The sequence below is a fragment of the Myotis nattereri genome (genome assembly GCF_964212035.1).
Source record: "Myotis nattereri genome assembly, chromosome: 3".
In the NCBI taxonomy this organism is placed as follows: Eukaryota; Metazoa; Chordata; class Mammalia; order Chiroptera; family Vespertilionidae; genus Myotis; species Myotis nattereri.
The window spans coordinates 211,328,083-211,351,540 of record NC_138077.1 but is presented as its reverse complement, the minus strand read 5'-3'; the positions used below and the strand labels follow the sequence as shown (position 1 = coordinate 211,351,540).

General features: G+C 57.2%; 2 protein-coding genes across 5 annotated transcripts in view; both read right to left on the bottom strand.

Annotated features, from left to right (window-relative positions):
- Nucleotides 1-6,031: 6,031 nt before the first annotated feature.
- The window catches only part of CTNNBIP1 (catenin beta interacting protein 1), a 50,047-nt gene continuing 32,620 nt past the window's right edge, over nt 6,032-23,458 (bottom strand). For all 4 annotated transcript variants that reach the window (XM_081086803.1, XM_081086804.1, XM_081086805.1 and 1 more), the window contains one exon: nt 6,032-6,677. In XM_081086803.1, coding sequence (XP_080942929.1) covers nt 6,619-6,677 — 59 coding nt within the window. In that variant the 3' untranslated portion in view covers nt 6,032-6,618. The remainder of the gene's footprint in view (nt 6,678-23,458) is intronic.
- LOC308515987 (phosphoethanolamine/phosphocholine phosphatase-like) lies at nt 15,193-18,966 on the bottom strand. The gene has a single exon (XM_081086701.1). The coding sequence runs from the start codon at nt 18,181-18,183 to the stop codon at nt 17,434-17,436; it is 750 nt and encodes a 249-aa protein (XP_080942827.1). The 5' UTR covers nt 18,184-18,966; the 3' UTR covers nt 15,193-17,433.

Sequence of the window (23,458 nt, the reverse complement as noted above, 5' to 3'; positions counted from 1 at the left end):
TCCCCTTCCCTGGCTGGCTCTGATTCTATTTGGAGTTTAATCGCAAGAAGGAGGGTCCCTAGAACACAGGCCGCCCACCCCAGGCTCTGCAAGGCCCCTCCCTGCCTGTCCAGACCCCTCAGCTCTGGCCCTTCCCCCAGGCAAAGCTGCTTAGCAGAGAGGGAGGCCCAGGGGTGGGGGTGGGGAGCAGGAGGCTTCTGTCAGGGATCATCTCAGCTTTTCATCCTCATCAAAAAGCGTTTAAGCAGCACCTGGCTGCACCTGGCGCTGTGCCCCTGCCCCGCCGGCAGCCAGGAGTGCAGACAAGGCCTTGCTCTGAATGACATAGCAGAGAGGATGGGGGGCTCCATCGTGGTGACCTAATGATGACCATATGTGCTGGCCACCTTGTCGTATGCATCATCTCATTAATTCTCAGCAACAGCCTGATGCGGTGCTCCTGTTTTCCCCCTTTTTTTCCAAGAAATAATTTGTCCTAAATCACACAGCTGCCAAATGGCAGGTCCAGACTCCGTTCCCAGAGTCTCCCATGAAGATTTGTCTCCCATGGAGATTTATACTGTGAGAGCAAACAGCCTAAATCAGGGTCAGGATCAAGTAACGTTTGACCAGGGTTTTACTGGGTTCAAAGCATTTTTTGTGTAGACTTTGGCAAAGGCACAATTGTTTTTATCATCATTCCCACTTTACAGATAAGAGAAGTAAGGCCGAGACCTGCCCAAGGGTACAAGGTCACAGGAGGGCAGGGCTGTGGCTGCCCTCTGTGGGGGGGCAGGTGTGCCTCCAGGTGGGATGGCCAGGTGCCAGCTGTGAACAGGAAGAGTTGTACAAAGTGGAAGAGCAGCTTATTCTAGAAAAACCAGCTTAGCCTGGAGGACTGCCCGGTCCCCACCGGGGCCAGTGGGAGGGCAGCAGCTTCACTGGGGAGAGGACGGGTGGCCCCGAGTTAACCCCATCAGAGGGTTAACCCATCTGACAAATATTTGTTAATAACCTACTACAATGGGACCGGATGGGGCTTGAGAACAGGACCAAATACCAGACTGGTCCTGGGGTCACAGAGCTGGCCAGGGAGAGGGTGCTGGGCAGCCCAGTGATCCAGGATTGACCCTTCACCCCCACCCTCTCCCTTCTGTTAACAACCTGGGCCCAAGTCCTGGCTGCGCCTCACTGACCTCTGGCAAATGATGGAACCCCCGTTTTCTCTTCTGTAAAACCACATACTTAGATCCCACATGACTGAAGAGGGTGTATATGGAGTGCGATGCACCTGCACACAGGCAGTGCCAGTACACATTCGCTGTCCTCAGACCAGGGCACGGAGACACCTGCATAAAAGATGTTTTTGGCCCGGCCAGTGTGGCTCTGTGGTTGAGCTTTGACCCAGGAACCAAGAGGGCACTGGTTCGATTCCTGGTCAGGGCACACACCCAGGTTTTGGGCTTGATCCCCAGTGGGGGTGTGCAAGAGGCAGTCGGTTGATGATGATTCTCTATCATTGATGTTTCTCTATCATTGATGTTTCTACCTCTCTATTCCCCTCCCTTCCTCTCTCTCTCTAAAAATAAATAAAAACATTTTTAAAAGTTTTAAAAAAAAATAGGTGTTTGTGGCCCTGGCTATGTGGCTCAGTTGGCTGAGCATCGTCCCATACACCAAACGATCACGGGTTCGATCCCTGGTTGGGGTCCGTATAAGAGACGGTCGATGATGTTTCTCTTACATGGATGGGTTTTATTTCTCTCTCTCCTTTCCACTCTCTCTAAAATCAATTTAAAAAATACATAACCTCGGGTGGCGATTTATAAATAATAAGTAAATAAATGATGTTGATGAAAACCCACCTCCTTCCACGGCCAAGGCCAAGGGCCAGGAGGCGGGAACTCTCAGAGGCTCTGAGTCTGAGGTCACACCTGGGGCTGTGCAGTGGGGGTGGGGGCTCCCACAGGTGTGCAAACAGAGGCCACCTGGGCACACCCCGCTGCTTCCCTGGGACTCGGTGAGAGGCCTGTGTGTGGGGCTCAGCTCCCAGCAGCAGTGTCTGTCTGTCTCTCTCTCTCTCTCTCTCTCTCTCTCTCCCTCTCCCGGCCTCCCTGCCCGCAGGCCTGGGAAACCGTCCCTGAGAACCATCTGTGACGGTGTGGTTCCAACCTCTTGGAGGAAAGTGAAAGTGAGGTTCTGGCTGGTACTCAGAAAGCCTTTCACTGCCCTTGCCTCTGAGGAGGCCTTCCTTTAAATTAGGACTCGCAGCCATGGTCCCCCAAGCCCCCCAAATTTCCTAAACACCCAGCTGTCTCCCCAGAAGAGAAAGCTCCTTCATTGGACAGAGGAGCGTATTTTAAACAGGGACTCAGAGTTAGTCTGGGCGTATTTCACCCTCCAGGAAAGGAAGAGGGGTGGGTGGCCATGAGCCACAGTGAGAGGGGTCAGGGAGAGAGGAGAGAGAGGACCGGCCAGGAAGGCAGCGCAGGTGGGTGGTGGCGGGGTCCCCTGGGGCCCACAGAGCTCCTGCGAGGCTGGGAAGCTGGCTCCTGCCCCCACCACTGAACCAGGGGCCGTGGAGGGATCGTTTTCGCTGCTACAAAGGGCCCTCGCTGTTCAAAGGCCGGAGCAGCCTGGATTCTCACCGCTGCTATTCACCTGTGGGAACAGGGAGATGAAGCACTTCATTCATTCTCCACCTCCCTCCCCGCCAGGGTTGGGAAACACCAGCAAAAGGCAGGGTGCCCTGCCTCCATCCTCAGCCCATCCCGGCCTCCCCCAGGCTCAGCCTGGCCCCCAGCGGTCTGGGGCCTGGGCAGTCCCAATCCTGCGTGGGCGTCATCACTGGCCATGCATCTGCACTAGGAAGGTGGGCCCAGGAGGTTGCCTGCTGCGTGGGCTGAGGGACCCGGGAAGACCCAGCACTACCCCCCCCACCCCCCACCCCCCCGGGCTTCCATTTGCCTGCTGAGGTGTCCCAGTTGTCTAATTCCCGAGGCCAGGGAGTCAGATAGCTCTGGCAGGGCCCCTCCCTCAGCACCAGTCCCATGGTCTCCATGGGGGCTGGGCAGGTAGGACAGGCCAGCCAGCCCCTCCCTCTCTGCTCAATGGCCCAGATGAGGAGAGCCCTTAACTCCAAGGTTAGCTACCAACAGTGCCTCTCGGAACACTGGGGTGGCCCTGGCCAGTGTGGTTCAGTGGATGGAGCATCGGCCTGCGAACTGCAGGGTCCCAGGTTCGATATAGGTCCAGGGCACATGCCCGGGTTGTGGGCTCGATCCCCAGTAGGAGGCGTGCAGGAGGCAGCCGATCATTGATGTTTCTCTGTTATTGATGTTTCTGTCTCTCTGTTCCTCTCCCTTCCTCTCTGAAACCAATAAAAATATTTTAAAAAAAGAACACTGGCGCGGAGTGGGGGTGTTTACACCTCATGTGAGCCCTTGATAGGCGCCTCTGTCATTTCTGGTTAACATAGCTGTCTTCCTTCCCATAACTAAGCTCCTTCCTGGAAAAGGAAGTTACAGAGAAACTTAAGATAAGGATGGACGCCTGCAGATGGAATGCATTACCTTGTGAGGTCGTGAGTTCCCCGGTTATTCAAGCAAAGATGGGGCAAGCCCTCTTCAGAGATGCTGCAGCGGGGACTCACTCCTCTGGCCACTGCCTGGCTGCTAGACAACCCCGTTTTCCTCGACACTAAGATCAAATGATGGAATCGTGCACCTGCCACCATATTCCATCAACCCGAGCATGTAGCGCCCAGTGAAACTCTTTGAAAAGGAAATAGAAGTAGTGAGTCTAAGTAATTAGCAAAAAAAAAAAAAAAAAGTAGAAATGAAAAATTCTGGAACATGCTTCCAAAGCAAAAATTCCTAAAGCAGAAATGATTTCAGCTTCCAAACTTGGATCACACCTGAGCACCGGTAGATACTCCGTTTCTGGAATGATGCAAGGGGCGGATGTGCTGGTCGGGCTTTTGTCACAAGCATTCTGAGAACCACCGCCTCGCACAGGGTGCTGGAGTGTCTAGAATGGAAGGGCCTCCACACCTAGGGGATGCTCAGTGTCCGCTCACCAGCTCTGAAGCTTCCTGACCTCGGTCTAATCCAGGACGACAGTTGGAATCTCCAGGTCAAATGGGGGTGCTCAGCCTTCCCACGGCCCTGGCAGCCAGGCGGGGTAGACCTGGAACCTCTTCCAAACCTGAGCTCCACTCCAGGTCCCAGACAACTCACTAGCGAACTCGTGTTCCCACCCTCCAAGGCCCTCCTTGGGGAGGGAGGGCCCCGCAGCCCAGGGATGCGGGGAAGTCAGCAATGCACCCTTTGCCGAGGGAGACAGCTCCGCTCACGCACCAAGGCATTAAACATCTTTATTGCTAATTTTTTTCTCCGACAGGTATATTTTTAGTTGAAACAAGAAGCCACGGCAACACTTTCACTTTTCTTCAGAAGATGAGACAGATCAGGGCAATCGCTGTTACAAGAGGGAGCCCCAGGACCTTGACAAGGACGGGCTGGGGTGGAGAACACACCATCGACCAGGACATGGACCCTTCCCGGGAGCAACAGGTACAAAGAGAGCGGGCGGCATCCACACCTGACAGCAGAGGGGGCTGGAGAACTCACCTTTCCCCAGGGGCTCCGCTGGAGCTGCAGACCACTGAGCGGAGAGTGTGTTTGTGTGTTCTCACACAGGCGTCTTCCTTCCCCCGGGAGGCAGATGCTCTGAGGCCCCTGGTGGGGTCCCCACAGTCCTCGTCCCTGGGGATTAATGGCCTTTGCAGTTAATGGTCCACTAACCAGGGCCAGGGGCCTGTGCGTGGAGGAGGACACGGTGTTTAGGTCATGACACTCTGACACTTGAGTCCTGCTTCTGGGGCAAGATCAGCACAGGGTACCCCCCTCCCGATACGGCCCCCCCAAACCATAGGGCTCTCCCAGGCTCAGGCCTAGGACACCAACATTCGGCCCCTGTGCTCCACAGCAACCCCAAGCCCTGAGAAGGGGAAATGTGGCTGAGTCTGCTCTGGCTCTGGGCTCCTGAGCAAGGCTGGGCGTCTACCTTAGGGGGAGGGGCGGCTTCCCCATCCTGGGCCTGCATCTTCTTCCTCCTCCCCAGGTGGCATCCTGTGAGAGGAGAGGGGAGAAGGGCAGGCTGCCTCAGGGAAGGGGGAGGGCAGCTGGGAAGACTGGGGTGCCTGCAGCCATTCAAAGACCTGGCTCTGCCATGAGCTTTGGGCCGGGGCTGAGGACAGGCTGTGGGCCGTGCTCATTGAAGCCCTCCGGAAAAGACGCCTCCCTTCCAGGCTGATGCAGAGGGGCCTTTGGGAAGGACGTGTACCGAGAGGCACAGGCCGGATGAGAGAACCGGAGTGCTGGCCGGGACCCACCGTCCAGCAGCAGACACTTGGGGAGCCTGACTGGGGGCGGTCAGGGGTGGGTGATTGGAGGCAAAGGACTCGCAGGCTTCATGCGTCAAGCTGTGGTCTTTGTGTGGGTTCCGGGCTCCTGGGCAGACACTGTTGGGTCTCATAGCTGGGGGAGCAGCTCCTGCCCTTTCCAGGAGGACCCCCAGAGGAGGCCTCAGGAAGCAGACGCAGAGAATGGATTCGACAGAGCTGCCTGGTGCAGCCTCTGCTCAGCTCGGTCAGGCTCAGGCGGGAGGCCCGGCGCAGCGGGCCTTCCATTCTTGTCCAGGGAAGCTGGCCGGCCGCCAGCCTGGAAGTGATGCACATAAATCCTGGCTAATGGCCGGTCACCGCTCAGCTCCCGCTGCTCCTTCAGGACAACACAGACCACCTTGGGGGTCCCATTTTGCAGCTGCGGATGCTGTTTGGGGTCCTTGAGATCCCCTTACTGGTGGAGTCAGGGGTGGTCATTAAGGCAAATGCACCTTCCAGGTGGACCCGGGCTGCAGAGGGACTGTGTGCAGCAGAAGGGGTGGGGGGTGGGGGGTGAGGGGCAGAGCAACGGGAGTCATGGGGGAGCCAATGGGAAACCAAACACACAATCAAATGCAAACACAAACGAAACACGTGAAAGCAGCCAGCTGTGTAATAAATATTGCAAAGCGCACTTGGTTTCTTTCTTTTTTTTTCAAGTCAAATATAACAACCAATGTCCCAAACCCTGTATTCAGCATTCGAGAGAGAAGCTGTTGCTATCAGCAGAACACCTGCAGCCATTCAAGAAAAAAAATCGTTTCCCGTTAGCCAGCCAATCAACATCCTTTTCGAGTCTGAGCAGCCAATCAGACCTCTTCACGTTCCTAAAAAGTGACCTAAATAAAGAAAGCACCAGAGCTCGGAGAGCTTCCTGGGAAGCCATGTACCCGAGGCGCAAATTTAAAAAATAAGAGTCAGAAATAAAAATAAAAGGTTTCCGTTGGTCAAGATTTAAAAATAAAAAGGTTTCTTCCTGAAGCCAATCATGAGTCCGTCCCTTGAAGCCAATCACAACTGCACAACCGGTGTTTTCCTCGATGCCAGCCCTGCTGAGTGGCCGTGGGGTGGGGTGGGGTGGGTGGGGTGAAGAGGGGGAATGGGGAAGGTGACCCGCTGCCACTCAGCCAGACGAGGTCCACACAGATCTCTTGGCCGGTGCCAGCTTTCAGGATGTTCCCTGGGATTCGTAGCTACTGCCTCCGGTCCTCTGTCTCCGACCTGGAAAACGCCATCACCACGTCCTCTGCACCTGGAGACAAGCGGAAGAGACTTGCTGCATGGGCCTCTGGCACCGGGGGCAACCTGGGATGAGGCAAGGAGGCTGTGGCCTCAGGTGCTTCCCAGGAAGCCCACCTCCCCTCAGGCCTCCCCTGCAGCCTGGCCAGGGGATATGACTGCAACCGGCTGCAGGGCTGGGGGGCTGCGGGCTGAAAGGGGAAGGGGTGAGGCTCGGGCCTGCTGAAGGCTGCACAGCGAGGAGGTAAGTGTGAGAACCCAGGGCTGCTGCTGGAGCAGGGCTCTGCTCACACCCGTCGCTCCAAAGCCGCCACAGTCAGGCCCTTCGGAACCTCCCCTTTTCTTCCTAAGACTCTTGTCTTGATCCCTTCGGAGGACCTTGCTCATTATGGTTTCTACGAGCCAGGCCTCTTTGCCCAAACCCAACACCTGTTCCAAGGAGCAGGCGGTCTGGCTCCATAGGAGACAGATAACGGCCATAATCTTTATTGCTGCTGTTTTTAACCATGGACTTGAGAATCTGGCCCAGGCACTCATGAAATCACTTCCTTTGTCTTGTTTTCCATAAGGCAGGCTCTGACATGCAGCCAAAAACGGCAGGAGAGGGAGGGAAAGTGCCTGGAACCCTGACCTGCCTCCCACCCAGAGGTGCTGGGCGGAAGGAGCTGACTTAGCGGCAGACCCTGCAGGGCAGGTGAGGGGACCGGGGTCCCCCGCGCCTCTGGCCCTGGCCCTCCCTGAGTCCTGCCACATTCCCCCCCTTTTTCTAAAGGACGGCTCTTGGCTGCGCCCAGAATCGGCGTATTTCTCCTCTGTGCTAACTGGAGGAGCTCTCCCGGGAGGGTGGCCTGGAACAGCAGCACAGAAAGGCCACTGAAGGGGAGCGGTGTGGGAGGCGCATGGAACTGGCTGTGAACCGGCTTCCGCCCCCAGGCACGGTGCTGGCCGCTTCCCCACCTCAGGGCACCCTCTCCTTCACTGGCAGTCGCCAGCTGACCTCCTTCCTACCTGGCTGCCTGGGGACAAGGGAGGGGGCACCCACCAGGGGCGGGCTCTGCAGAAGGAGGGCCCGCCCACAAGGCTGGATCATCCAGAAATGCGCCTTCCATTGGCACCAGAGCACAGGTGCTGTCACCACCCACCTGCCTTGATGGGGCTCTGACAGCGCACCCTGAAAAGGGGAATAAGGTCTAGAGGAGCTCAGATCGTCTGACTCCTGGGGATGGGGCTCCTTGGCTTGGGAGGCCCTGCAAATCCTCCCTGTCTTCTCGGGGACATTCTGTTCTCGCCTCAGTCCCAGGACCACGCAGAATTTTCCTAGCAACCACAGAGTCCAGGATTACATCATACCCTGCATGGCAGCTGAGCTGCTACCTAACAGATGCCAGCCTTCCCCAGGCCGCCTCCCCAGCTCCTCATCAGTGGGGGCTGGCGGGAGACCACTGGAGGGGCGTTGTCCGCACGGGAAGCCTGGCTCGCTGAGCAGTGGCAGACACTCCTCTTCCCTGGCCTGCCTCGGGGGCTTCCTCACAGGGCCCTGAGCTGCAGTCACACAAACAGGCTGCCCCAGGAGGGATGGAGTCGGCAGAGGCAATGGCCACTGCTCCCTGGAGGAGCCCAGACCCAGGCGCAGGGTCCCTGACACCCCAGCTGCCCAGGGTGTGTCCCCAGCCTCTCCATTCTATCAGGTGGCCTGGCACCCACCATCAGCAGGCCCCTCGGCGAGGATACACCTTTCCCTCCCCTTTTCTCCAAGGGATTTGGGGGTTACCTAGCAGGGTGGGTGAGCTGCTCAGTGAGTTCCCATGAGTCAAGCTGTCCGAGCTTTAGAGCCACAAGGGACCTCAGAGATGATCAGCATGTGGTGTCTTCCGTGGGTGCTCCCACTGTGTGGAGTCATGGGGCTCAGAACAGGAAGACACTGCAAAGAGGCCAGCAGCCCCTCCCACTGCCTCCAGGCGGCTGGCTAGGCTTCCTCCCCCCTTTACAGGTGAGGCCGTCCACCATGTGGGCACTTCTGCCGACACTGTCTGCACCCGGGCTCAGAGCTCCTGTTCGTCCCTTCCCACCGGGACAAAGAGAGCCAGAACCAGACAAGACAGCAAAGGAAAGAACTGCAGACCAGGATCTCATATGGCTACAGATACTCATCACACCTGTGCTATACAAAAATACTAAAAAAATACGAGCAAACTGAAAAAAGCAACATAAAATAATTACATCCTCTGACCAAAGAGAATGGAACCAAAGCTGGGATTTAAAAAACAACATCAAAGCTGCCCTCGGGCGCCTTGAAGAAAATTCAGCATGGAACCCAGAATGCCGCCCTGGGGGTGGCCCTGCCCCCACACCTGTCCCATGCCCCGCCCCCTGCCCTGGCTGCTGCCTGCCAGACACCTTCCCGTCCCGTGGCTCAACTGCTATGGAAAGCAGGGCCAAGGCCCTGCTGAGGGCACAGCTCTGAACCAGGGCAGGGCACGCAGTGGGCCATCTCAGCCCACGCCCAATGCCAGCTTTGCCCCTTTAACAGAGTCCAGTCAAGTGACTGGGGAGAGAAAAATGACAGCTATGCAGAAGCTTGTGAAAGGGAAGCTGGCCCGGAGCCGGGGGCGGGAGACAGACAATGGGGAGCTGGTCTGTTTCAAGCTCGGGATGAATTCACAACAGCAGCATGGAAAGCCCGGATCCGGCTCCACACCCCAGCACCAGCCTGGGCCCAGGGCCCAGCTGACGACCGGGAGCTACACGTGGCCATCAGGAAGCCCAGCTCACTGCAGGATGCTGGCCCAGGAGGCAGTGTGGTTTGGAGAAAGCCCACAAGGCGCTCAGACAGTTGAGACTCTAAGTTGAAGTCTTTCAAAGGTCTTTCCATCAATACACGAGGCGCCTCAATCTGTGTCCGGAATTGTGAGAACATACCCCTGTCAGCCACATGTGAGAACTGGGTCCGTGATGGTGGATGAAGAACAGGAAGGTACAGGAAGATGGCGCGGCCCTGAGGCCGATGGGTGGAGTGATGGTACTCACAGCCTCTGTGTCTCAGATGTGGCCGTAAACCCTAGTGGAGACCTCGCCCTTTTCTAGGGGCTCAGAACTCCGTCCTGGAAAAGCACCAAGTCTGGGGCTCACCAAGAGCTGGGCTGGGGCCCCAGGGCAGACTAGGCAGCTCCCAACTCCATCCTCCCTCCCCAGGAGCGACCACAGAGGGCCCAGCGAGGGAGGAAGGGACAGGCCTCCCAGCCGTCTGTGACAGTGCAGTTCCTGCCGTTCCACCGGGCGGCAGGGGGACAAGGGGACCCCAGAGCTCTCCCAGCTCCGGACCCTGCACTGCCCCGCGCAGAGCTGGCTCACAGGTGGAAGGGAGAGAGAAAGCAGCCCCGAGCAACCCTAGCCAGAAACTGACACAAGGTGCAAGATGCCGGGTTCAGCTCCCACCGGAGGCTGGCCCGGGCCCCACAGTCCCGGACCCAGCCCTGTACAGATGTCCCGGGGAAAGGGGCTACTCCCAGAAGCGCCACCAGCCGTGGGTGGGGGCGCCCACATCACCCGATGTGGAGCCAGGGGCTCCTCCAGGCCCAGCTCCCACGGCCATGCGCTCTGGGGACAGGGGCCTCTCTGAAACCCGGCACCCCTGCTTGCAGGGCTTCCCAGGGCTCCTCCAGGGTCACATGTGCTGGGGCCTCTTGACCTCCTGACCTCGAAGGGGCCTAACGCCTTCCTAATGAGGGTAAACCACTGGGGCAAGCATGTCAAACTCGCGGCCCACAGTGAATATGTCTGCGGCCCAGCCAATATAACGGGTGAGCAGTTATTACAGTTATGAAAGGAAAGACGTCTCCTGTCAGATCCAGAATTACTGACATTCGCCTGCGGTCAGTTTTGAAAGTAATCCCTGCGAACAAGATTTCCCCGAGTAGGAAAGTAGTAGCAGAGAAGAGATGCCAAGTGTCAGGAAGAAAGCATTAATCTTATCATTGCTCTTGTGCTTTTCTTTATACTATGCTTTTCAAAATAAACCTGATTTCTATGAAAATGGAAGCTTTTGTTTTTCTGTGGCCCACATAAACTTAAACCTTATGTGGCCTGTGTTAGCCTTTGAGTTTGACATGCTTGCACTGGGGCCCAAGAAACTCAGAAATACAAACTGAAGCCCCAGTCTCCAATTCCCACACTGCGGGGGGGCAGGAGACAGTGGAGGGGTTCCCTTCGGCTAATGCTTCAAAGCCGTCCAGGGAGCCCAACCTGCCGGGCCCGGGACACCCTCCACGCTCACAGCCACCGGCCAAAGAGGGACCATGACCACACGCCTCCACTCTGTCCCCTTCTCTGCCATGATTTCTGGGTGTGGCACCTCTTCACCCAATGACCTCATTGTCTTGCTGTCAACACCAACTAGAGCAGTGATGGCGAACCTTTTGAGCTCGGCGTGCCAGCATTTTGAAAAACCCTAACTTCACTCTGGTGCCGTGTCACATAGAGAAATTTTTTGATATTTGCAACCATAGTAAAACAAAGACTTCTATTTTTGATATTTATTTTATATATTTAAATGCCATTTAACAAAGAAAAATCAACCAAAACAATGAGTTCGCGTGTCACCTCTGACACGCGTGTCATAGGTTCGCCATCACTGAACTACAGTCTGCCACCCGCCACTCAGCACGGCAGCAGCTCAGCTACCGGCTCTGCAGAGAGGAGCCAGGAAGCAAGGCTCCTGGACCAACAGGTCTCAGCTGCTCCTCCACGGGGAAAGTTTCCACGGGGACGGGACGGGACGGGGCTCTAGCGCCGCCTCAGGTGAGGCCTCCTCCCAGACACACTCTGCCCAGTGGGTGGCACTCACTGTTTATAGCAGCTGTAGCCTAGGAACCCGGGTTCTATAGATCTCAGCTCTGATGCCCAAAGTTCCCAGGGGATGGCTTTTACCCAGAGATAGCAAGACCCGGGTTGCCATGGGGACAGCAGCCCTGATCCACCAAGGAGTCAGCAGCCAAATTGGGCTCCAGGCTTGGCCTCCCAGCTGACAGCACATCACCAGGCACCCAGGCTGCCAGGACGAGGGGCACACCAGGGAGCATGCAGCGGGCTCCCAGCAGGGGCGGGCCTCCTGACCAGCCATTGAGGGCCCTGCCTGGGCTTGGGCAGCCTCTGTGGACGCTGGGACCCTGGAACCTGGTTCTGGGCCTGACCTGGCCTACTTTGTGACGCAGGGCGAGTCCCTGCACACCCACTCCTGTTTCTTCATCTGCAAAACCTGAAGCATCGCACCTCTCCTCCCCACCTGAGCGCCAGGACAACGTCCACACACAGGGCACCAAAGTTAGCATCTGTGGGGTCACAACTCGGGTTCTACACACCAGCTCTTCTCCAGGCCAGACCCCACCCCTTAACACACCTGCTCTAGTCCAGACCCCTCCCCCAAACCCACCTGCTCTAGTCCAGACCCTCCCCCAAACCCACCTGCTCTAGTCCAGACCCCTCCCCCAAACCCACCTGCTCTAGTCCAGACCCTTCCCCAAGCCCACCTGCTCTAGTCCAGACCCCTCCCCTAAGCCCACCTGCTCTAGTCCAGACCCCTCCCCATAACCCACCTGCTCTAGTCCAGACCCTCCCCCAAGCCCACCTGCTCTAGTCCAGACCCCTCCCCTAAGCTCACCTGCTCTAGTCCAGACCCTCCCCCAAGCCCACCTGCTCTAGTCCAGACCCCTCCCCTAAGCCCACCTGCTCTAGTCCAGACCCCTCCCCCAAACCCACCTGTTCTAGTCCAGACTCCTCCCCCAAGCTCACCTGCTCTAGTCCAGACCCCTCCCCTAAGCTCACCTGCTCTAGTCCAGACTCCTCCCCAAACCCACCTGCTCTAGTCCAGACCCCTCCCCCAAGCCCACCTGCTCTAGTCCAGACCCCTCCCCTAAGCTCACCTGTTCTAGTCCAGACTCCTCCCCCAAGCCCACCTGCTCTAGTCCAGACCCCTCCCCAAACCACCTGCTCTAGTCCAGACCCCTCCCCCAAACCCACCTGCTCTAGTCCAGACCCCCCCCAAACCACCTGCTCTAGTCTAGACCCCTCCCCCAAACCCATCTGCTCTAGTCCAGACCCTTCCCCAAGCCCACCTGCTCTAGTCCAGACCCCTCCCCAAACCACCTGCTCTAGTCCAGACCCCTCCCCCAAACCCACCTGCTCTAGTCCAGACCCTCCCCAAATCCACCTGCTCTAGTCCAGACCCTCCCCCAAACCCACCTGCTCTAGTCCAGACCCCTCCCCAAACCCACCTGCTCTAGTCCAGACTCCTCCCCCAAGCCCACCTATTCTAGTCCAGACCCCTCCCCAAATCACCTGCTCTAGTTCAGACCCCTCCCCATAACCCACCTGCTCTAGTCCAGACTCCTCTCCTTAACCCACCTGCTCTAGTCCAAACTCCTCCCCCAAGCCCACCTGCTCTAGTCCAGACCTGTTTCTCTAAACTCACATCGCCCATCCCACCCTCCACATGCCCCTGAACCCAACCCACACACCCTTCCTCTGGAGTCTGTCCTCTCAGGTCATTGAGGTGCTCCCCTCACTCTAATTCTTTTGTTTCCCAAAATGTAAGCTCTCCCTGACCAGAGGCTTGACTATAGGGAAAAGGCCAGGATCTGGGAGGAGTGGGTGGATCCCTGCAGGGTCAGGAAAGACCAGGTCTGCAAAGGCCTGCTTGTTCCCGGTTCTAAGAGGCATCAGAATCACCAGGAGGGTGGTTTCACATGCCAGTTCCCCGGCCTACCTGCTGCAGGGGAAGGGGGTGTCTGCATTTTAACAAGTATCCTCGGTGATTCAGTGTGGTCATCTGTGGCCCACACTCAGAGAACTCGATGCTACAGACTGTCCCTTGATCTCCGCTCCCCACCCGTGTTGTCCCCTCTCGGCCAACGTTCAGAGAGGTCTGTCCTGCTCCCACTCCCTCGCTTCTCGCTTACTCACCGGCCCATAGCAATCTGGCTTCCACTGGCGCTCCATAGAAACTGTTTTGGGGAAAGTCACCACTGGCCTCTTAATCAGAAGCCCAGGGAACCCTGACAGTGACCCTGCGGACCCTGCCCCTCCCAGAGCTGCCTTGGGTCCTCCCACCGTCCTCCGTGCTGTGCTCACTGAGTTCCCCTTGCCCTCACCCTGCCTGCTTTCCCTGGACGACCTCACCTGATCCCATGTCTCACCAAAACCCAAACCCAGTCCTCCATCGGCTCCCACCTTGCACCTGCGCTCTGACCTTGCTCTCACCCCTCCTGGACACACACAGGCCCCTCCCACTCAGAGCTCCCCTCCCTGTCTCATCCACTAGGACCTCAGTCTCAGACCCCATCCCCACCTGCTCACCCAGCCTGCAGGTTCTCGGTCCTGAATGTCCTGCATCACTTTGCACAGGCCGTCACTGTGACCTTCCAGCTGTCTTCCTGCCTCACCTTCTGCCCATGACCTCTCCCCAGCGCTCACCCTAAATCAGTGGTTCTCAACCTTCCTAATGCAGTTCCCCATGTTGTGGTGACCTCCAACCATAAAATTATTTTCGTTGCTACTTCATAACTGTAATTTTGCTACTGTTATGAATCGTAATGTAAATATCTGATATGCAGGATGTATTTTCATTGGTACAAATTGGACATAATTAAAGCATAGTGATTCATCACAAAAACAGTATGTAATTATATATGTGCTTTCCGATGGTCTTAGGCAACCCCCGTGAAAGGGTGGTGTGACCCCCAAAAGGGTTGTGACCCACAGGTTGAGAACCGCTGCCCTAAATGGATGACAACTGACCTGGCTAGCTCCCCTTCAGGCCGTGGTGACCCCTTGCAGCCTTCAGAATAAACTCCATCCTGAGCCCATTTGCCTTTCTGGCCACTCACCACCCACCCGGCATCCGCCAGGTGGTGACAGGTAGACACTCAACACTCGCACACGCTGGGCAGGCTCCGGGCTCCCCCGCCTGTGACGCCCTCCCTAGGTCTCCCACCTACACACTCCCACACACCCTTCCAGGCCCAGGCGAACGGCGCCTCTTCTCTCTGCCCTTCTCTCGGGACTCGTCCTCCTGTGAACTGTGTGCCCCAAGTTCTTGACACATTTGCTCTTGCGTCTGCCCTGCTGGACCAGCAGCTCGAGGGCGGGCAGCAGCTCGAGGGCGGGGCTGTGAAAAGGCACGTGCCCGGCACACAGATCGGGGCTAACGTGAGCAAAAGTGTCCCATCACCGGGAGAGCGGCCCCCTAGTGCTCTTGTCCAAGGCAGAGGTCGCCTCTTAGGGGCGCCTGGAGGCTAATGAGAGCTGCACAAGGGCATTGTTCTCAGTTCTAAACAATAGGCGCCCTGACACTGCAAGGAAGGTCAAAGCAGCCCTTTGCCGGCCGGAACCAGAATGCGGAACTGAGCAGTTGGCCTGCGTTTCAGCACATTCCTTACCCTTTCTTGGATTTTTATTTTTCTGTAACACAAGTTACCAAGTCCCTCTGGCTGATTTTCCAGTTGGATTCAATGTATATGTAATTTTTTGGGTTCAATTTTATTATTATTAGGTTACAGGTAATTCTCATGTAAGTGTTGATTAAAGTGAAAAGAGATTAGCTTCCCCTCCATAGGGTGAGTCCTCTGGGGCCTGACTGTGATTTCAGCCCTGAGCTTGTTAGCACCAGTGCCTCTGGGAGAAGCCTGGGTCCACGCGAGCATCCAGCAAAGCCCAGCTGTGGGCCCGAAGCTGGACTAGGGCTGCACAGAGCGCTGACCTGGCCCCACGGACCCTGGCACAATGTGATTATGGAGACTCGGCTCAGCAGCGAGAGGAGGAGCAGCGACGACCCGAAAGGCGCGAGGAGGGCTGCATGGAGGAGGTGAGAGAATGGAGGAGGGAAGGGGTGCGAGAGGGTTCCAGGAAGAACGCTGGCTGTTAAGATGGAGATGGTGTCAGCACCTTCACTGATGCTGCTGAGAGGGCCAAGTTGGGTGACAGACTGCAAAGTGCCGTGCAAGGGGTGGGCCACTCCCTCGGAGCTGCTGGCTCCCTGCTGTTGCCCATGACCATGACCACAGCCCCTTTACCCGGATTCCGTGTAACCCTGAGATCAAATGACCTATTTTGGGCTCTCTGGCTGCATGCCCTGAGCCAGCAGCCTCGGCTGCAGTGGGTGGGAGCCAGCAGCCTCGGCTGCAGTGGGTGGGAGCCAGCAGAGCCTGGGACAGCCCAGCTGGCTCCAGGCTGGGGACCTTCCCTGGGAAGTCTCTTGCAGAAAGAGTGTGATCCGATGAGGCTGGGACAGGTGTGAGGAGCCACCGTGCCTGCACCACAGCTCCCAGCTCAGGTGAGGGGAAGAGAAGGACAAGAGCTTCCTTAGCAAATCGGGGTCCCTCACAGCCCCAGGACACCTGGGCAAGGGCCCATACGAAGCACCGCACCAGGATGACAGCTCTGTAGGTGACGGGCCACAGGGGGCCTCTGCCCTGTGCACTGGGGCCTGGGATGGGCACCCGCTGGGCCCTGTTCCCGGGGCGGTGCTGGGGCAGGAAGAGACTGGCGCTCTCGACAACCGCACACTCCAAGGCCTGCAGGGCCCGGGACAACAAAGCCGTGGGAAACGCGTCCCAATGTCTCCAGTGCCTCCTGAGATGCCACATAACTGCCAATCTCTCCTGTTGCTCTGGAGCGCACGGGGCCTGTAAGCCACTCCTAGAACTCTCTTAAAATAACTGAAGATTTACACGTAGAAAGTCAACATGTGGCACAGCCTGGACCCGCTGATCGGCTCTATGGCCTTGGACTTGTTACTTAACCTCTCCAGCCACTGTCTCTTTTTGAAAGTGAAGAGGGCTCTCGTGAGGCTTCCTGGGAAAACCCTCGACAAGCAACCAGGCTCAGAGCAGGACCTCAGTAAGTGTTTGCTGTTGTGATTTTTTTTTTTTTTGACTCTTCCCCCTTCACCTGCTGTAATAGCTCTAAAACACCAAAGAGGAGGGGCTTGGGCTGCGCTGGCTCTGCTTTAAAACATCATGGCTTTCTGTTCCACAGGAGAGGAGGGGGCCGCAGAGGGCCCAGCCCACGGGGGTGACTTCGGTTGTCCCTGGTCTTGTTGCATAGAGGAGGCTGGGGTATGAGAAGGCACTGCTGTGAGGTTCCTGGCTGGTCCGACCCAAGCCAGACAGTGTGCTATGCTACCTCGTTCCACCACCAGGAGGCGACTGTTCCATCTGGCTTTTCTTCCTTTGGGGTTGCTGGCCGGATGGGCGGGGAAGGGAGGCCAGAAAAGGGATGTAGTGTGGCATCGCGGCAGGTGAAGCGAAATCTAGGCCTGGGTCGGTGGCCAGAAAGCTTCCTCTCTCAGCGGGGAGTCGACGCGGGAGGATTCCTCCTTGACCTAAGACTGGGAGAGGGGAAGTTACCGGCCAGGCAGCCGTTAAAGTTCTCTCGCGCACAAGGGAACCTCTTCCTCCCAGTTCAGAGGATGAGCTTTTAGGAAACGCTGCTGCCTTCCCAGGAATGCGCGTCACCCGGGTTGGGCCACCGTCCAGAATGTAACTGTTTGCTGTGGCTCTGAGGGGGGCGGCCGCGCTGGTTTAACTGCATGGATAGTTCGGATTGGCTCTGAACTCCCTCCTTCAGCCCCCGAATGGACGGGCCTGGAATCCTAGAAATTCCACACCAAAGAGGGGCATACCAAAGCGAAAGGGAAAGGAAGTTAAAAAACTAGATTGTCTTTCCCGATCTCCCTTCCTCACTCCTGGTCAGGGCGCCCCCTGCAGGCCGCCGTCTCAGCACGTCTTCAGCACCTGCTGCAGGTGGAGGCGCACGTCGTGGGCGGTCTCCCAGGGCACCACCGTGGCGCGGAAGGAGCTGGGCTCGGCCTTCTGCGCCTCCTGGATCAGGCGGTGCATGGGGTAGCCGCGGCGTGGGAAGGCCACGTCGCCGCCGGCCAGCAACCCCATGGGGCAGAAGTCATTGGCGCCGTCGCCCACGTAGAAGAGGCGCTCGAAGTGCACGCCGTCCTGGGCCCGCTCGCGCAGGTAGTCGCTGAGCACCTTGTGCTTGCACATGTTGCTGGGGCACCGCGCGCAGCTGTGCGAGTGGAAGGGCCGCAGCGCCAGCAGCCCCCGCGCGTCGGGCCCCGACGGGTTGCTGAGGATGCGGCGGAACAGGCCCAGGTGGCCGGCGGCGCGCAGCGCGCTCTCCACGCCGAAGGTGTTGGCATCCGAGATAAGGATCACCTCGAAGCAGGCTCCCTGCTTGGCCACAAACTGCAGCAGGTCGCCCATGCCCGGGGACAGGGGGATGGCCTCGTAGACGGCGCGCAGGTCCCGCGGCCGCACGCCCTGCTCGCCCAGGTACTCGAAGACCCTCAGCATGTACTCGTTGGGGAAGCCCTCGCGGTAGGTGGCGCGCAGGCTCTCCGGCAGCTGCTGGCCCGGCGCGGCGCGCACGATCGAGTCGTCGCTGTTTTCGTCCACAATGGTCTCGTCAAAATCGAAGGTCAGGAGGAAGCGCGGCGCGCCCTGCACAGCCATCCCGCCGTCCAATTCCCCGGAAGGACCGTGTCAGCGGGTGGGGTTCGTGCCAGAGTCCGAAGCGAGCGAGCAGCAGAAGCAATGGGGCTTGGGGAGGTAGGAGCCTCCCGCGCCAGGCCACGGGGTACCCTAGACAGGCATCCGAGGCCAGCAACCGGAAAACACCCGCTCGTGGTTGGTGCACCTCCCCAGCATCACCTGTAGGGACTGCTGGGCGCTAGCCCTCGTCCAGAGCTCCTCTCGAGCAGTTTTGTCCTGAACAAATCATTTTGTGTTGTCCAAGAGTTCCTCAAATAAAAGGGGCAAGGATCTCCGAGCTTCTCCGGCAGGCTTGGTTGCAGGCTCCTCCCTGACGCCCTGGTCGGGGCTTGTGCAGGAGGCAACCAGTCGACGTGTTCTTCTCACATTGATATTTCTCTCTGTCTCTTTGCTGTTGTGATTAACAGCAAAAATGAGAAACCAATGTCCAACAATAAAGGGATCCGTCAAAAAATAGGGCACAGCCGTATGGCTGCATGTTATGCAATTGCTAAAATGTTTTCTTGAAGATTGTTTAAAACATTGTAAAACGATCATAAGTAAAAAACCTGGATGTTAAAACGGGTAGTAAAATGTTTATAGTATAAGGTCCCAACTTTGTGATGGAAGTAGATGCATATTTTTAAAAAGCTGACGGGAAATTTAACAAAATGTAATAGTGATGAGAGCTATGTAATAGGATTCAATCTTTTAAGCTGTTTCTGTCTCTCCCTCTGACTGTGCGTTATTTTATAGCCAGAAAAGTGGTCAGTTGTGCTACAGAGAGAGCAGCGCTGGCAACACTAAAGGCATGAACTCAGCACTCTGCCCCGCCTGCGCTGGAAGCTGCAGCTGGGCCTTCTCCGCAAGGCGACCTTCCCAGGAAGTACTGATCTCCTCTGGTTCAAAGCCAGGCTGTCAGGTCCCTGCAGCGCTCAGAAAACTGGCTCCATGTCTCTGCCTTTCTCAGGGACGGCAGGCTCCAGCCCCACACATACAGGAAGGGAAACCACAGTCCCAGGTTCAAGGAACTCAGAGTTGGTCAGAAGCAGACCAGGAAACAGTGTGCGAGCAGCACAGTCGAGTACAGAGTACACATGTGATGGAAATCACAGGAGGGCCTGGCCTGCGCGGGGCAGGAGGGAGTGGGTGTCAGGGCCTGGCCTGCGGGAGGCAGGAGGGAGAGGGTGGTCAGGGCCTGGCTCCTGGGTTCCTAGTAGCCGAGAGGCAGATGCAGAGGCAGAAAGGTGTGAACACGCGTGGCCTGAGACAGGAGCTGAGAGCCATTCCCTGTGGCTGCCTAAGGTGCATGAGGTCACGGTGTTGCAGGTTGGCAGGGGGTCTTGCTCGTCATGCTAAGGGGGCTGGACTCCAACCTCAGGCAGGAGAGAGCCACCGAAAGGTTTTAAGTGGGGGAGGCCTGCTGACATGGCCTTCAACAATCCCTCCGGCCAGGGGGTAGAAAGTGCACTGTAGGGGGCAAGTGAGACGTCAGGGTGCCAGTTAGGAGCTTTTGCAGTAATCAAGATGAGAATTAATACAGGCTCAGACCAGATGGGGTTCAAACCAAGATGGAGAAGATGAAGCAGGTCTGAGCAGCATTAAAGCTTGGAGGGACTTGGGGAAGAGAGGAGGACATGCCCGCCACGGCAGAGAACACAGGTGGGGAAGGTTCTGAACCTGGGTCTGCTGAGTGGGGGACACCGTGGTGCGGTGGTCAGTCGGGAGCTGCACATACAGTCGGGTCAGCAGCGGGGTCTGCGCTGAGGGAGCATGTCTGTGGAAGTCGCCGTAGCACGTGAGCTCCCAGAGAGAACGTATGAGACTGAGAGTCGAGAGGACAGAAATGGAGGAGACCAGCGTGACAGGGAAAGAGGGCATTCACAGGGGGGTGAGCAGAGAGATAGAAAACTGGGGGAGGGGAGAGAGGTGTGTATCATGGAAGACAAGGAGGAAAAGCAGGGTTTCTAGAAGGATCATGGTGACCTCACCTGGCCAGATCCTGCTGAGTAGTCATAGGCGTGTGGGTGTGACCATATAGGCCCCGGAATCGTCCATGGGACACCCAGGCTGGCCTCAGCCACCTCTCAAACTCTCAGTCTCAGAGCCCCAGAGGCCAGGCATGTCCACTGTTCAGTCCAGTACTGGGGGCCACGGGACCCTCTGCTGGACCCCTTTAGTGAGCTCTCAGGGGCAGGCCCACGCTCCAGGGTCTCCAGCACCTGCCTGGGCCCAGCAGATACTGGACACAAGTTTACCAGGGGGAGAGCGGGAATGGGGGAGGCTGGTAGGCCTGGGTGCAGCAGGACGGGCCAGATTACAGTGGGCAACGAATGCCCAGCTCACTCTCCTCCCTGGGTCGAGGGAGGGCAAGCAGTGCCCCGGGTACCAGTCCCCTCCGGCTGCAGAGGGGAAGTGTTTGTGGTTCTAAAGATTGTGGGCAGGACCCCAGGACTAATGCCAAGCACAGATCCATTGGTGGGGTGGCCTCGGGCGCCCTACGGAGGGGAGCTGGAACAGCAAGAGGCTGCAGACACCCAGGAGGGAGCAAGGGGCATTTGCTGAGAGACAGCGCCACCTCGTGGCAGGAGGCACTCCCACCAGGCTTCTGCCACCTGGGCAGCACTGGAGCCTCTGACAGCAGCATGCCCCGTGGCATCCGCTGAGGTCAGCTCTGCCCACAGAGAAGGCAGGCAGACTAGAATTTTAGCCGACAGCCACTGGGCGCCATGGGGAGGGCAGAAATGTAAGGTCTTACTCTCAGGCTTGTCCCTGCACAGCCGGAGGGACTGGACTGGCTGCTGGCTGGTTGCCATTGTGTGTGTGTTCGTGGTGTCTTTAGGTCAGTGGTCGGCAAACTCATTAGTTAACAGAGCCAAATATCAACAGTACAACGACTGAAATTTCTTTTGAGAGCCAAATTTTTTAAACTTAAACTATATAGTAGGTACATTGTTATTAACTTAATTAGGGTACTCCTAAGGCTTAGGAAGAGCCACACTCAAGGGGCCAAAGAGCCACATGTGGCTCGCGAGCCGCAGTTTGCCGACCACGGCTAGGCTCACGGTGAAGTACCGGCGTGCCGCGAGGCTCTTCCAGACACAGCCACCCTCCCCTCCCCAGCTCAGGTCCCCGGGAATCCTCGGGCTTTCTGCAGCACATGCCTTCCGTGAGGCCCAGGTCAGAGTGACCATGGCGGTGAGGGGCCACCTGCAGGCCACCCGGCAGCAGAGAGCCACCCCTGCCACCAGCCTGCCTGGAGGTTCTCCCCTGGCTCCAGGCTCAGCTACAGGAGCTGCTTCCTGGAGAGAGAGGTGGCTGAGGCCAGCCTGGTGTCCGTGGACGACCCACACTCAGAAGGGCCCAAACTCTGGGGCCCATATGGTCACACCCACACCCATGACTCACTCCTGGCTGCTCAGCAGTTTCGGGCCAGGTGAGGTCACCATGATCTCCTAAACAACTCGACAGAGTCCACTTTCATTCTCAATTGTTGGTTTGGCAGAGCGAGGTAAAGAGTTCTCATAAAAATACTTTTTTAAACTTCCCTTATTACAAAAGAAATGTGTGAGCCATGTTAAAAATTAGCATTCTAAAAATGTGTGATTTGGAAAGTGAAAGTCCCTTATATAGTGTTACCCTGTATCAAAATTTTCTATTAGCAGCCTGGTGCGTTTTCTTAAAAACAAAAACAGAAATAAAGTTTGAATTGTTTTCAGAGAGAGGAAGGGAGAGGGATAGAGAGAGAGAAACACCAGTGATGAGAGAGAATCATTGATCGGCTGCCTCCTGCACGCCCCCTACTGGGGATCAAGTCCACAACTGGGGCATGTGCCCTGACGGGGAATCAAATCATGACCTCCTGGTTCATGGGTTGATGCTCAACCACTGAGCCAACACCGGCCAGGCCTGGTGTATTTTATTTCAGCCTTTTTTTCTATACATGCGTGGGTATGGGGGGAGAGATGAATGTGTTGTTTTCTATACTGACACAGTTCTACAGCTTTTCTTGATTTTTCCAGTAAGAACATTCCACCAGAGGCATTTTTACCACCCCCGCTCAAATTCAGGTTAATTCAGTGAGCCAAGACCAGGGTGGGAGGCAACGTGAGGGTTTCGGGTAGATGTGGTTCGACACTGGGAGAGGGGCCTGGAAGAGGAGCGCGCTCCAGAAAACATACCCCAGGAGGCAGGGCAGACTCCACACCCGCGTCTCCCTCCCAACTCCACCAGCAGTGCAGGCGGCCCAGGACAGGCTGCCCTGTGTGTGTAGCCCGGCGAGCGGCTGCCCAGGGAGCTGCCTGAGCCACTGGGACGTCCTGTACGTTTCTGCTGAGCTAGGTGCACAGGCTGGGTCACGCCCAGCGTCAGAGCTCGGGAACTGGGCCCTGCGCCAGGGCAGAGCCCTGTGACACCCAGGAGAACAAGGGCAGCTCCAGGACAAGCAGCCGTGTGCCAGACCCTCAGCCCTCTGCTATGGAGCCCCTCGCATCGGACGTGCCACGCTGTTTTATGGCAAATAATTCAAACTAAGTGTCATAAGGACAAAAGAAAAAAACTGGAAGGAGATGCTGGCCAGGAGACTGGGCGACAGGGTTGCATAAAGCTTCCAGAAAGGAGCCCCGAAAGTGCCCAGCAGCCTCCTGCTGCCCCAGGGCAGACAGTGGCGAACCCAGTACCCAGATGAAGAATCGGCTGCAGGTCTGTACCCAGGGCCCCTGGTAAGTGGCTGCCTGACCAAGGGCAGTAACTGTGTCCTTGCCCGTTAAGTGGAAGTAATACAAATAGTAGCGATCTACACTTAAATTAAATGACTGTATCAAGCACTTAGCACACGCCTGCTAGACAATATACTCAAATGCCATCCACTACCATGATGACGATTATGATGGCACTCAAAAAAGAATGAACTCCTGAGGGCACAGACACTTCCAGGGCCTTTGGGCCTCCCCTCTGGGCACAGCCAGGACACACCAGCCACTGTGTAGCCGCACCCAGGCCAGGTCCTAGCACACAAGACAGGGTCACTCCCCCTGCACAGGGTGCTGGGTGGGCAGGGGTCAGGCCAAAGGTTGAGGAATGCAACCCTCAGAGCGTCTGCAGTGACAGGGGCCCCTGGACACCTCCACTTCTTGCCTCCCCCAGGCCTAGGAAGGGGTCCCGGCAGGCTGGGACCAGGCAGGGGCCCCCGGGGCTCTGGGGCTAGATGCGCCTCTGCCTGGGGCTCAGCTCTGTGGGGAGGAGGGCGCTGTGGCCC